General features: G+C 42.7%; 1 protein-coding gene across 3 annotated transcripts in view; it reads left to right on the top strand.

The window, feature by feature from the left end:
- Positions 1–378: 378 nt before the first annotated feature.
- The window catches only part of SLC12A2 (solute carrier family 12 member 2), a 63,110-nt gene continuing 50,336 nt past the window's right edge, over positions 379–13,152 (top strand). For 2 of the 3 annotated variants that reach the window (XM_042787816.1, XM_042787814.1), the window contains exon 1: positions 380–1,096. In XM_042787816.1, coding sequence (XP_042643750.1) covers positions 533–1,096 — 564 coding nt within the window. In that variant the 5' untranslated portion in view covers positions 380–532. Of the gene's footprint in view, positions 1,097–13,152 lie in introns of all 3 variants that reach the window. The other variant, XM_042787815.1, reaches the window with a different exon arrangement.

Genomic DNA, 13,152 nt, shown 5'->3' with positions numbered 1-13,152 from the left:
CCCCCGAGCTCCTGCCTCCGCCGAGCAGGGATCAGGTGGAGCGGCGGGAGGGCGGGGGCGGCGAGGCGGGCGGCAGCGGGGCCCGCGCCGTTCCCTCCTGCTGCAGCCCCGTTGGGGTCGTCCGGCACGGCCGCTCCTCCCCGCGTGGTGCTGTCAGAGCGGCGGGCGGCGCCTTCGCGTAGCGGGCGCGCCCAGGGCAACGCGAGCGGTGTCGGGGGGGCGGCGGCGGCGGGAGAGCGGCCGCCGCGGGGGCGAGGGGGCGGCGGCGGGGCCGGGGCGGGAGGGACCGAGAGCGGGACGGGGGCGACGGCCGCCCCGGCGGCATCGTCACCTGGCGCTGCGGCGGGGCGGGGGTGGGGGGTGTGGGGAGGGCGGGGCGGGGCGCGGCCGCGTGCGGCGCCTGGCGTTGTCTGCGGCGCTGCAGCCGCGGGCGCTGGTTGGCGGTTTAAAGCAGCGGAGCCGCTGCCGCGAGGGGCGTTCAGAGCTGCCGGGGCCGCTGGCGCGCGCAGTGCTGGAGCGGCGAGGGGCAGGCATGGAGGGCGAGCAGCAGCAGCGGCCCGGCCCCGCCGTGCCGGGGGCCGCGGGCGAGGAGCGGCGCTCGGAGGAGGGCAGGGATGCAGCGGGCGGCGGCGCCCTGGGCAGACCGCTGGGTCCCACGCCGAGCCAGAGCCGGTTCCAGGTGGACCTGGTGGCCGAGGGCGCCGGGCGCCCGGCTGAGGACCCCCGCAGGGCGAGCGGGGAAGGCGGCGCGGCGGGGAAGGGCGGCGAGGAAGCCAAGGGCAGGTTTCGGGTGAACTTCGTGGACCCCTCGGCCGGCGACGAGAGCCCCGGCGAGCCGGGAGGCGGCAGCTCGGAAGGCGGCAATGTCAGTTTCCAGAACGGCGGCGACACGGTGCTGAGCGAGGGCAGCCTCCACTCGGGCGGGTACCACCACTACTACTACGACACCCACACCAACACCTACTACCTGCGCACCTTCGGCCACAACACCATGGATGCCGTGCCCCGCATCGACCACTACCGGCAGACGGCCGCCGACCTGGGCGAGAAGCTCATCCGGCCCAGCCTGGCCGAGCTGCACGATGAGCTGGACAAGGTGAGCGGCCGCCGCGTACCACCTCCCCTCTCGCCGGTCGTTACGGCGCCGGGCGGGGAGCGGCCCCGGTCCCCGCATCGTGCCGCTGCCGGGGCCGCGCTCGGCGGCTGTTCCGCCGCGGGGGGGGGGGGGGTGGGGGGGGCGCGGCGCGGCGGCGGTGGCGGTGGGAGGAAGAAAAGCTACGAGCCGGCTCAGCCTCGAGGAGGCGCAGACAGCGTGAACGCATCGGGTCGCTTACGTCTGTCTCTCATTTATGTAGGTGTTGATTTGTTTATTTATTTTCATGACGCAGTGGGGGTTCCCCCCTCCCCCCCCCCCCCCCCCCCCCCCCCCCCCCCCCGCTGTATTTTGGGGAGGTGGTCCCCGCGGTGAGAGGCAGTTGCAGCTGTAGGCCTGCGGGGGAAATGTTATCTCCGTATCCGAGGATCCGTTACAGACGCACCGGTTTTGCGCTCTGGTCCATATCGCCTTTAGCAGATACGGAATTCGGAGTCTGCGAGGTGTAGTTAGTCAGGCAAGAGAAATGAAAACGCTTAGAAGAGATGCTAAAAGAATAAGGCCAAACAAAGGAGGGGGAAAAAAAAAAAAAAAAAGTACGCTCTCTTTGAACAGCGGCTGGGTAGAGGGTCGTCTCCTCGGCAGCGGGAAACGCGCGACTGTCCCTGCGCAGGCGGCGCCGGGCCGGGCCTGGCGCCGTGCGGGGGGCTGCACCCACACAGCCGGGGCTCCTTCTCCTCCAGCCGTGCCGGGTAGCCCTGCCTGGGAGGGCGTCGTGATCCAGGCTTCCCAAGTTTTGAAGCTGTGCGTGTCGAGCTTTTTCTATTTTGGACTAGTCAGTATGATACTGGAGACGGGTGAGAGTGAAAGCTTATTTGCATTGCACTCTGTCTTTCTTAAAAGGCAAGCTTTGGCTGAGCCTGGAATTAATTTGATGTATTTTTAAATCTTGATTAAACTCTCATGACTAAACTAAAGCTAGATCAAACTATTGCAGTGCTCTTTTCTTGCAGTCCAAAAAGTGACTCTTGGTATTTGTCTGTGCTGTAAGAAGCCCGTGTTCTAGTGTGTTTTCCTGCTGGTTTACGGAAATAAAGGAACATGTGGGCCACATTCTGATGAACCAAAGAATATTCAGTTTCCAGAACATTTTTCATCCCCCTCTCTCACTCCTTATACATATTCTCACAGAACTTCATGTATGTTCTTTTGACACTGCCGTGTTTCACAGCATTGTTAGGCAACTCAGTGCTTCTGCACTGATCTGTGAGGTTTTTTTTGGGGGGTGTGGTGATTCTTTTAAGTGTGGCTTTTTTTTTAAAATGACTCTTCATTTGTTCTGACAGAAATAATTGTTTGGTATGCCATAGAGATACTTCCTTGCAACATCTAAGATTAGATATCAAATTAATTACTAATCATAACAGCAAATTACTCTTGCCTTTCAGGTCCCCTCTTGATGAAGTTAAATGATGTTTTGTAGTCTGATTCTAAGTTAGTATGGAATGGAAATGGACAATTACTGTCTTGTGCCTGGAGTTAGATACACTATAAATAAGCTATGTAATATATGTGAAACCACACTGCTTTTATTTATTCCTACTGCCCGAGTTTCTGACACCTAGTCCATGATGGGATGACTGGGTTCTTAGATAACTCTGTTCAGTAAGCAGAATGTTACTTGAATTTCTCAGTTTGGCAGATAGGTTTTTGGTGTGTTTATATTGCAGCAGTCAAGAAAGCTCTTTATGAAACCATTAAGACATTTCAGTGCAGAATCTAACTTACTCTGGAACTCTAGTTTCTAGAAATGCATTTATTCTTTATGAAGAAATTATGTGGCAAAGAGTTTTCCTGGTAGGTTATATCATACAGGAGCTGTAGACATCCTAATTATAGGATCGTTATCAGAACAGTTTCATTGTGAGCATTGATTAACTCAAATTATTAATTTCTTAATTTCTCAAAAATCATGGATTTATTCTGCAGTGTGGATAGGTGTCTACATGAAGGTTTTTTTTTTTTTTAAAGTCATATCTTGTCTGCTGTGCTGCCCACCCCTAAAAAAAACCCTAAACCCCAAAAAACCCAAACAAACAAAAAAAACCAACAACAACAACAAAAAAAACAACCACCAAAACAAACAAAAAAAAAAAAAAGGGGGGGGGAGAGGAAATGGAATCTACAATTTCAGAACTGTCATGGTCTAAACTTGGGAAGTTAAGTTGGAGTTCTACATAGTAATGCAGCTGTTCTGTTGCAGGATGTTTTATTTCCAAAACAATTAACATGTTAGCAAGCATTTAGGCTTATACAAAGAAGGAAAGCAATAATTTTTGCTTCAGATTTACCAAAACAGGTTGCAAGATAAATTTGAGAGCACAAAAACTTTCAATAAGGGTGTGTCATGCGTGTTAATAGCACTGAATACCTACATTTTTTTCCAATTTTTGGAGTATAAAATACACCACATCTGTGATTACGTACTTGATTTCTGGCCACAGAGTGCTGGTAACTTAAATCATGAAGGCACTGTACTTTTATATGAAAGATGTTCAAAGAGCTATTGTGCTTTTTTCACTGTGTTTCAGGGGGCTTATTGTCTCCGTTCCCAAAGTGACTTCAGTTCCTGCTGACTAACAGTAATGGTCTCTAGTGTTGAATAATACTATGCATTAAAGAAGATATTTCACTGACTTTTAAGAACTTGAAAAATTAAGCTGGCTCTTTAACTGTTGTTCTTATACTCACTTAACTTGTATAGCATGCATGTGAAAGACTGAGTAGGGCAGCTGGTATAAACAGCATAGTACTGTTACATAAAATTTGCACTACGTAAAGACCTTTTGTTATGACTCTGCTTCTTGACCCAGTGCAGCAAGGTTGGCAGTTATTTTGTGTTAAGACTAATCCAAAAATGTGTTCACCAGAAACGTGGTTCACTTGCAGTTGAAGTCTGTGCTATTCTTTTTTTCCTTTTAAAAGGTAAATAAATGTTGTGAAGCAGTGCTACAGTAATGTTGATGCTAGTGACAGTTATAGAATGGTGGTTTGTTGTGGTTTTTTTTTTTTTCCTAAGCTTTGTTTATAGGCTTCATATGTGGAACTCTTCTACTAATTCTGCTCTTGCACAAAAGCACTGTTGGAAAAAGATGCGCATACACATACAGAAGGGGTACATTTTGACAAGGGTTTCTTGTGCTGTCCTAGTAGGATAGGTGTCTAACCACCATTGGTTTCATATGTTTTTTTCCAACAGTGTCTTTCCTAGTAGAAAAGAAAGGGATTGGTCTTGAAAGTGGTTGTTGAAACACAGCTGGGTGATGCTGCAGTACTCTGAAGTGAATGATCTTGGTCTGTCATGTTAAATTTCAAGCGAGGGGTCCTGTCTTCATATATCATTGGCTGCAGATAGCCAAGGTGATCAATCTGTCACTTAACCACTTGGTGTGTGTTAATCTTACTCTGCTTTAGAGAGATGACAGAGGGAATTTGGTGATGCTGTTAGAGTTGCTAGTCTCATAGATAAGGTGATGCTTTGAAGGAGCATAAGTCTCCAGAGATATAGAGGTGAGAGGATGGTTATTAACAAAGACGTGTCAGGAGAACAGTATATGACAATGTGTAGCTTTTTGTCCCAGTGGTGTCCCCTGCCCTCTTGAGGGGATCTGCCTTCAGACAGTAGGAATATTAAAAGCGTCCTAGATTTTTTTTTTTTAATATCTTACAGTTTAGGAATAAGTTTTGTCTAGGTCAGCTACGTCTGTAGATAAAATTCTAGCCTATAGAAGACATTCCATCTGCCTTTATGTCTTCCTCAATGTAAAAACTACCATGCCATAATGTCATAGACCTTATGGTTTAAGGTATTCAGAATTGGACTTACTGTGTTTTAGTAACACGCTACTCTGCATTAATTTATAATTTTTCTGTATCGCAGAATGAATTTTTTAAGAATGAACTTTACAGTGTGTGAGTGGTTCTGATGTGATGTCTTTTGTGCAGTTCTCTACAGCTGTGGTAAGTAGATGTTACATGAACCAAGCCCTCTACTGGTAGCTTTGTTGTTTGTTCAATCCCGGAGTGCTAGTTGGTTCCCCTGACAGACTAGCAGGTAGTGATCTCAGAGGAAGATCTTTACACCACCCCCACACTCCCAGCCGAAACAAAAAAACAGAGCAAAAAAACCCCAAAGTCATTTAAAAGCATAAGTGTGCTTTGCTTCTGCCCACACAGGAATCCATGCACCTGTCCTCTGAATTTGGAGACAGAAGTAAGAAGGAAGACATTACTGGTAGTCTTGATGCAGAAATGAATTTGTTTGTTTTTACTCAAGTTGGATGACTGTAATTTTTGTAAACTATCTTTCTGGCTTTCATTTGCGTTTTCTTGAACTTTGCAGTTTTTCCTCTTACATGGTACGTTAACTTGTTTAATATAAGGACAGTGAAAAGGTTGCTTATGGCACTGCTTTTTAACAAAAAGTGTATTCTCTCTTGAAAATGTTAAATGACTGCTGCACCTCTAAGATTTGTTTATAAGTTTTTTTTTTGTTTTTTTTTCAGCTCTTAGCTTGTGTCTGCTTAGCCTGTAAAGAAAACGGAGCTCAGCTGAAGGTGCATAAAAGGTCAAAAGAGAATTCTAGCTGATTCTAGGCTATCAAGTTAGCTGACCATATTATGGAAGATCTATCTTTAAACACTCCTTCTTCCCCTTTCCCTCTAGCGGAAGACTTGAGACCCTCTTGCAGATAGTTTTTACTGTACTCCCTTGCTGAATCTTGCTTACAGTCAGTAGGTCTCTTAGTTCTTGAGTCAATGTTGTTTAATTTGGATAGCTTCTTTTTCTTCTTCTCCTTTATATTTGTAAGCAGAACTTGAATTTTCTTTCTGAACTTCATTGTACTAAAAGAAAACAAGAGAAACTCCTTTAGTCTTGGTGTTGGTGGTCTTGGACATCCTAGAAACCTTTAATTTGCAACTGTTCTCATTCATCACTTTTGAAAAGCAGTGAGCTCAATGCACCTGTACTTAGATGAGGCTTCACTAGCATCATGCAAAGTGGTGTTTTTATGCTTTTTCAACCTGTGAGGGGAATTCTCTCTTTGCTTCTTATCCTGATACCCCACTTAATTGCCACCATCTTCATCAAGAGGAAAAAAAATTAGTGTACTGCTCTGTTTGTAACAGTAAATTGTATTAGTCCTCCAAGGTTTGTATTTTGTAAGGACCATGTGTATTTTGTAATTTTACATTGCTTGATGCTTGAATCTCTCTCTTATCTAATCTTTGTGGTAAGTCTTTAGTCCAGAACACCTATGGAGTACTGAAACCCTTGAACTGTCTTCAGCTAACTGCTAATATTGCTTACTACTTTGTTTTTATTTTGTTCCAGAGAAGCTGGAAATGACTGAGTGCTGTTGACAGGCTACAGTTTGACAGCAGAAGTGAGGAATGCTACTGAAAGGGCTAAACCTGTGTGCTCTCTTGTGGTGATGTTTGTATTTTTGAGTTGGAACTGAGAACTCATCTGGTTTACAGAAAACAAACACCCCATCCCTGCCCCCCCCAACTACAAAATCTTGAACTGGATGTGGTGAGTCAGTTCCCTGATCCAGTATGCCAGTGATCTCCATGGTCTTTTGACTGCACTCCTTTTGTATCAACAAAAAAAATTTTCACCATGAAACCCTAATAACTGTTTGTTTATTTACTTATAAATAGCATACATGTACTACTGTACTAATATTAGGTATTGTACAAAATAAAAATCAGAGGATGAGATAAAGATAAAATAAATACTTTCAGAAATCTTGTACTTTATTAGTACTACAAAACATATTTTCTTTCCATGCTCCCAGTAGACTGCCTTGTGCACCTCTTGGAGACTGCTGCAGTGCACTATGAACCCCTTGAGTGCCCATGTCAGAATAAAAAGCATTGTAATTTTCCAGAGAAGTACAATTAAGGAAGGAAGGAGGGAGTGCTTGTTGGGAGGAGCTTGTTTGTTTTGTTTTGGGTTTGTTTTTTTTTTTGATTTTGTTTTTCCATAAACCAATCTTAGTTGACATACTGTCAGTATCAATGACGAACTAGTTCAAGAACACAACCTGAGAGAATAACAACAGGGTCTCTCTAGCTGGGCAGCTTTTCTTTCAGCATAAGATACTTCAGAACTCATTAAAGAGGAAGGTGCTGCAGAATTAATCTTAATAATCAGAATAAATTTTTGCTCGTGGTACTGCATTAGAACTCAGATGATTTTCATTCTTGAAGAACATTCTTGCAGAGGAGGGGGTTGGCAAGATCAATATCTTGAAGTAATTAAAACCAGCATACTACATTTTCCATTGCATCCTTCAGATTTTTTTCCTAAAGCCCCATATAATATTAATACATGAGCAACCACACAATCATTTCCTGCCCGCCCCTCCCCCCCCCCCCCCCCCCCCACCTTTTTGGTATAGGTAACAGCAGTCATGTTATGGTCATCTGTTCATTCTGAAGAATTTTTTTTAAATACTTGATGTAGAATTGCTTGCCTTTCAGTATGTTGGAAGTTGTGCATCTTGAGCACAAGAATATCATTGATTTATTTCTACACTTCAGCGTGCTGATTAGGCCTGATAAACTTAATAAAATTTCTTGTTATACATAAAAATTAACTAAGATGCATTATCTGTGCTTGATAAACCTAACTGACTTAAGGAGGTGGTGATTAAAAAAAAAAAAGAGTAAAAATTTCCTAAACTTCCATTTTAATGAGAAAGCTTATCTCCTGCATCTTCATGTTGCTAGTCAACTTTGCTTCTTCAGATGAACTGTTCTCTACTTCAGATCATTCATTTTTTTTTTAATTCAAAGAAAGTTGCAATGTCTGTTTCAGCTGTAAAGAAACTGATGCTAGGTTAAGGTTTCAATTTACTCCAAGGGTTTACATGGTAGAGAGACTCTTGAGAGTATTCTGAGTAATACTGCTCTTGAGCTATAGAATTTTGACAACTTTGGCTTGAATGTTGTGCTGTGCTGATACAAATAAGTGATGTGCTGATACAAATAAGTGATGTGCTGCATGAACGTACCAACTCTGCTCAGTGCTGGCTCAGGGGCTGTGCCTGTAGCTGTATCCACCACTGCATGGCATGATATTAAAAATTTAGGCAGTACTTAATTAATTTTTAAGATTATTTCATTGGGCTTTTTAGCATCTTCTGAGACAATAGACTAAATGTAATCTTTCATGAACTTACTACACTTAGAACTAGACTTCTAATTAAAATAGGAAGTATTATTAAGGTTACCACTGCATAGTATGGTACAGTTGCCCCCCATCCCCAACCTCTTGAATGGAAAGTGCATCATTCTGTTTTGCAGAAGTAGATGAAAACTTAAAGGTTTTAAGAGCAAGAATGCCTCAAATTAACCTTTTTTAGGGCATTTGCTGTCTTGAAAATAAGTTCTTGAGCAAGACTGAAATGGGTTCTCTTTGTACTTACTTACAGAACATTGTATTTCTCAGACTGTACTTGAATATGCAAAACTGCTATGCAAGAGGCTTGCTAATAGGGTTTAATTCATGTCTTAAGCAATCAAATGCTGCATCTGCTTCATTCTGGAAAACAAGAAAATGATTTGAAACACTTAAAAGGTCTCTAACCATTAGAGAAGTATCAGAGTTACGTTTTTCAGATAATCAAGTGAAAACTACCCATGTTCAGAGCTGAAATCTATTTTCCTGAGAAGTGTAATTTCTATTCTCATGCTAGTGGATATCAAAAGATATATGATGGCCAATGCACAGCAATGAATAATTACTTTGATAATCGTCCATAGTACAGTGGTTCTTTTGGAAAGGATCTAATACATTGGTGCAGTAGGGAAACACATTTTGGTTCTGGAGAGGGCAGGAAAGGAGTGATGCATCAGAACCAGAACTGACATGTATTCTTGAGGTGTGAAGTAGACCACATGTATTTCTTCCTCTTAAGCTGGATGGCTTGGTTGCCCCTGCACTTGTGCAGCAAGCCATGCCTCCTTTCTTGTGACTACATGTTAATGGTGCAATTTCCTGTTAACTAGAAGTGGAGAAACTGTCAAAGTAAGTTTATGTTTTTTTTTGTGGTGGCATATGATGTTGAGTCTTCCTTGACAGGAAGGCCTGACTTTGCCTACCATATTTCTGGGAGTGCGGACCATAAGCATTGTGGGTCTGCCACAGGGTGGCCACACTGCATTAGCTACTGAACAGAGGCCTTTTCCCATCTGTCTGTGATCCTCATGATCAACTTGCCCAGAGTATTCATATCATCTTGTGCCTATGAAGGGCTGTGTGAATCAAGATGTGAAGTTGTCGAGAGTTTTCTTCATCTTGATGCTTTTGCAAAATGCTCTTCTTTAAGTGGTGGTGAGCTTTGTAAACAAGGCTCCTATATATCCTTTGTAAGTGTACCACCTTGCAAGAACAATGATTTACTCCTGAAATCAATTTCCTGAGTAAGTTTTTTGATTAACAGTTATGCTAGCCTGGTTAATACATCTTACTACTTGTAAGAGTGGGGAGGAAGAATACATGATTCTCTATCTTTTTAAAAGAATTAAAGTGAAAATGCCTTTAAAACCCAGAATGTATATACACACATACAAAATATGGCTTAATGTTTCTCTGTTAAAAGCAGTATAGAGTTACAAGACACTGAAATACAAGCTGATGGCAGAGACATGTGGCTGGCTAATTCTTCAGTTGACATGTTAATTGTAACTATAAATTTCTTCTGTTTAAAAATGTTCTGCTGTAATCAAAGTACAACAGACTTTAATTTCAGCTTAAGATAACATTAATGTTCTGTGTTTGATGCAATCTCTTTTAAAATCTTTGGAAGTGGATGCCAAAAGCATTTGCTGCTATGTTTTAAATTTGTAATTGTAGAGAAGGTAATATAGCCAAAGCATTTAAGTTTTGGTCTCTTGGCTGCAAACCTGAAAAGGATTTCCTTTAATTGAGGCAAGTAACCAATGGTTAGAGCTGTTCATGTTTGATTCCAAGGAATCCCAAGTTTTAAGAACAGATCATGTTTTATCTGGATAATTTATCTCCTGTTGCTGTAGGTAACTGCTGGGTGCCATTTAATGGGTAGATAGACTTTTTTTAGGTTATGACTGTCAGGATGCTGGAACCGCAGTATAGTGGCAGCATTTTACATGTGCTTCAAACAAGGAGTAGGAATTACAAATTCTATTAGTAATTTTGCTATAATTCATTCCTGGTTTAAAACCAGGCGGTGATGCACCTAGTATGACTGGTGAATTTCTGAGCTGCCATTAACAGCTAGTCTTTGTACAATGACTAGCAGTGTTGCCTGAAAGTGTGTGGTTTTTGAGTCTGTTTTTTAAATAAAATGCTAAGAAGGTGTTCAGGCAGCCTGAGGTGCCTTGAACATGTCATCTGCCATGTTTTCTTTGGCATGTGCTACCTGACTGGGTTTTTCCCACTGTTAGCAATACTAATCACTCCAGCTTCCCATCTCTAACTCTTGAAAAACCCAAACACGTGAATCTGTTTTGCTGAATTGGGAAGTTTATTTTTATCTAATAAATTATTTGTCAGGAATTTGTAAACTATTCTAGGTGTCTATGGAAGCTACCATCTTTATGAGTATCAACCTGTCATGGTTTGAGCTCAGAGGGCATCTGAACACCACACAGATGCTCACTCTCCCCTTCTTCCACAGCACTGAGAAGGAGAAAAGAAGCCATGCTTGAGATTTGAGATAGAACAGGGAGGGATGAATCACCCATTATGGTCATGGGCAAAAGGCAGACTTGTTAGGGGAAGAAAAAAAGAACAAAGATTTATTACAGTCACTAACAGCAACACTTAACAGAGTAGGACAGTGAGAAGCATTGCCACATCTTGAGAACACCTTCCCCCCACTCCTCCCTTCTTCCCGGGCTCAGCTCTGCTCCCGGTATCTCTACCTCCTCCCCACAGCGGCGCAGGGGCAGGGAATAGGGGGTGCTGTCAGTGCTGCTGCTTCTTCCATCTTTGGTGGGGGGAGCTTCAGGAACTAGTTCCCACCACTCCAGTGTGGTCCCCCTCTCACAGGAGAAAGTCCTTTACAAACTTCCTCTGATGTGAGTCCCTCCCACTTTCTTCCTCCGTTCCTCCACTGACCTTGGTGTTCACGCAGCTGTTGCAACTCCTCCTCACAAGTCCCACTGCAAGTCAACATGTCCCTTCTTAAATAAATTTTCGCAGAGGCTCAGCTGATTGGCTTGGCCTTTGTGCAGGTGTGGGTCTGATTTGGAGCTTGGGGAGCTTTGAGAAGCTTCTCACAGGGGGCCACCACTGTACCCCCCCCTCCCCTGCTACCAAAAACTACCACCACTCACTCAAACCCAGGACACAATCTTTGAGAGAAAGGTAATGGTGTGCACTTAGATTATCACCCTGTTTGAGGTACCAGAGATTTACACTATTGCATCTGTTGGTAAGATATAAATTAGTGATGTAATTAAGATGTAGAAAGTGATAACCTGTTTTCAGTTTTAGAATGTGCATTTTCACTGCTCTTTCATCAGTGAGGGCTATTACGAAGCATGAATTGGGAGATAGGCACACTATTTCTTAGTTTCCGTGCTAACTCATGATGATGCTATCACCATCCTTATCCCAGCAGAGGACTGGTGTGAAAGAATTAGAACCATATATAATATTTAAAGTTGGTATACTACAGATAGGTTTTTTTTTTCCTTAATTTACTTATTACAGAATTAGTTTTCTGGTTTTGTAATCTTTCCTCTTCAACTGTCACTATGTAAAAAGGTGATAAGTTTTCTGAAAGTATTTAGAGTAGGCCAGAAAAAGTGTTGTTTCAAGGGTAGTGAGAGATGTAGACAGCATGTGGGTTTTTTTGCTTATTACTTTGCTTTCATAGGCATTGAGTTTCGGTTGTGTTAACTTCCAGTTTCCTAGGTCTAACAAGATTATTCCACATCATTTGATAGGTTTAAATGGGCAAATTGCCTTTCTTAAGAAGTAACTGTTTCATTCAGGTTTGGATACTGATATTTACTGTATAGTTCTGGGATTTTGATGGGAGGGAGGCTTAGGTAAATTCGTTGTGGCATAAATGAAAGTGATGAGGATATCTAACAAAGCTTTAAGGTTAGCTGCAACAGATCAGTATAGAGAGGAAAATAACTATTTATGAACAAGAGTATTGCTAGTGTTACTAGTTTACAAAATATACTGTTGATGCTATTAGTGACTGTTCTTTAAGAGATTATTATGTAGAGTAAGATATTTTAAAAGTAAGTATCTAAAATACTTACTCCCTTCCAGAGCTATTTCCCTTACAAAATACATTTGAAAACTCTCAGACCTGGCGGAGGTGTTTTTCAAACTTAGTATTAAAAACACACTGTGATTTGTTATTAGTCTTCAGAGCAAAGTTAACAACAGCATCTCAGCCATTTTGAACAGTGGTTGGTTGAAAAAATGGTTGCAAACAATGGTGTCACCAGATCAAGTCGAAGGCTGGTGAGAACTTATTTTTCTTCCTGTGTATTTAAGTACTGAAACACTTTATATTCTCAGTTATACAATAAAATTTGAGTCTTTTCTTGATAAAGTGTTACTCACAGGACTCTCTTGTGTACCTGAACAGCAATATACTTAAAACCACTCCATACAGAGGTGTTTTGGAAAGGAAACTCAGTGCTCTTGGTTTCTTTCACAACTGGTTAGATAAAAGCATTCAAGCATAGAAACAGCTTATCAAAGACCCTTAGGCACAAACTGGGGATTTTATGACTGCAAAAATTAGCATGCTGCAAAAGTAGTGTTTAAAGAACAGATGTGTTTGATACATCTTAGTGTCCTACAGTCAACATTTAATAGGTGGTTTATTCTTTGGTAGTAGAGTGTTACCCTTAAATGTATTTGTTCCACTCCAAACTGTTCTCAACAGTTGTCAGTGTTGCATCAGAGATAAATACCTATGTCAGCAGGATTATTCTGTGCAGTTATTCTATGCATACAATGAATCTAGCACCTTTTAA

This window comes from Tyto alba, unplaced genomic scaffold (genome assembly GCF_018691265.1).
Source record: "Tyto alba isolate M040663 unplaced genomic scaffold, T.alba_DEE_v4.0 Super-Scaffold_13, whole genome shotgun sequence".
NCBI lineage: Eukaryota > Metazoa > Chordata > Aves > Strigiformes > Tytonidae > Tyto > Tyto alba.
Note: the sequence above shows the minus strand (reverse complement) of the source record. Positions and strands in the feature narration are given on the sequence as shown.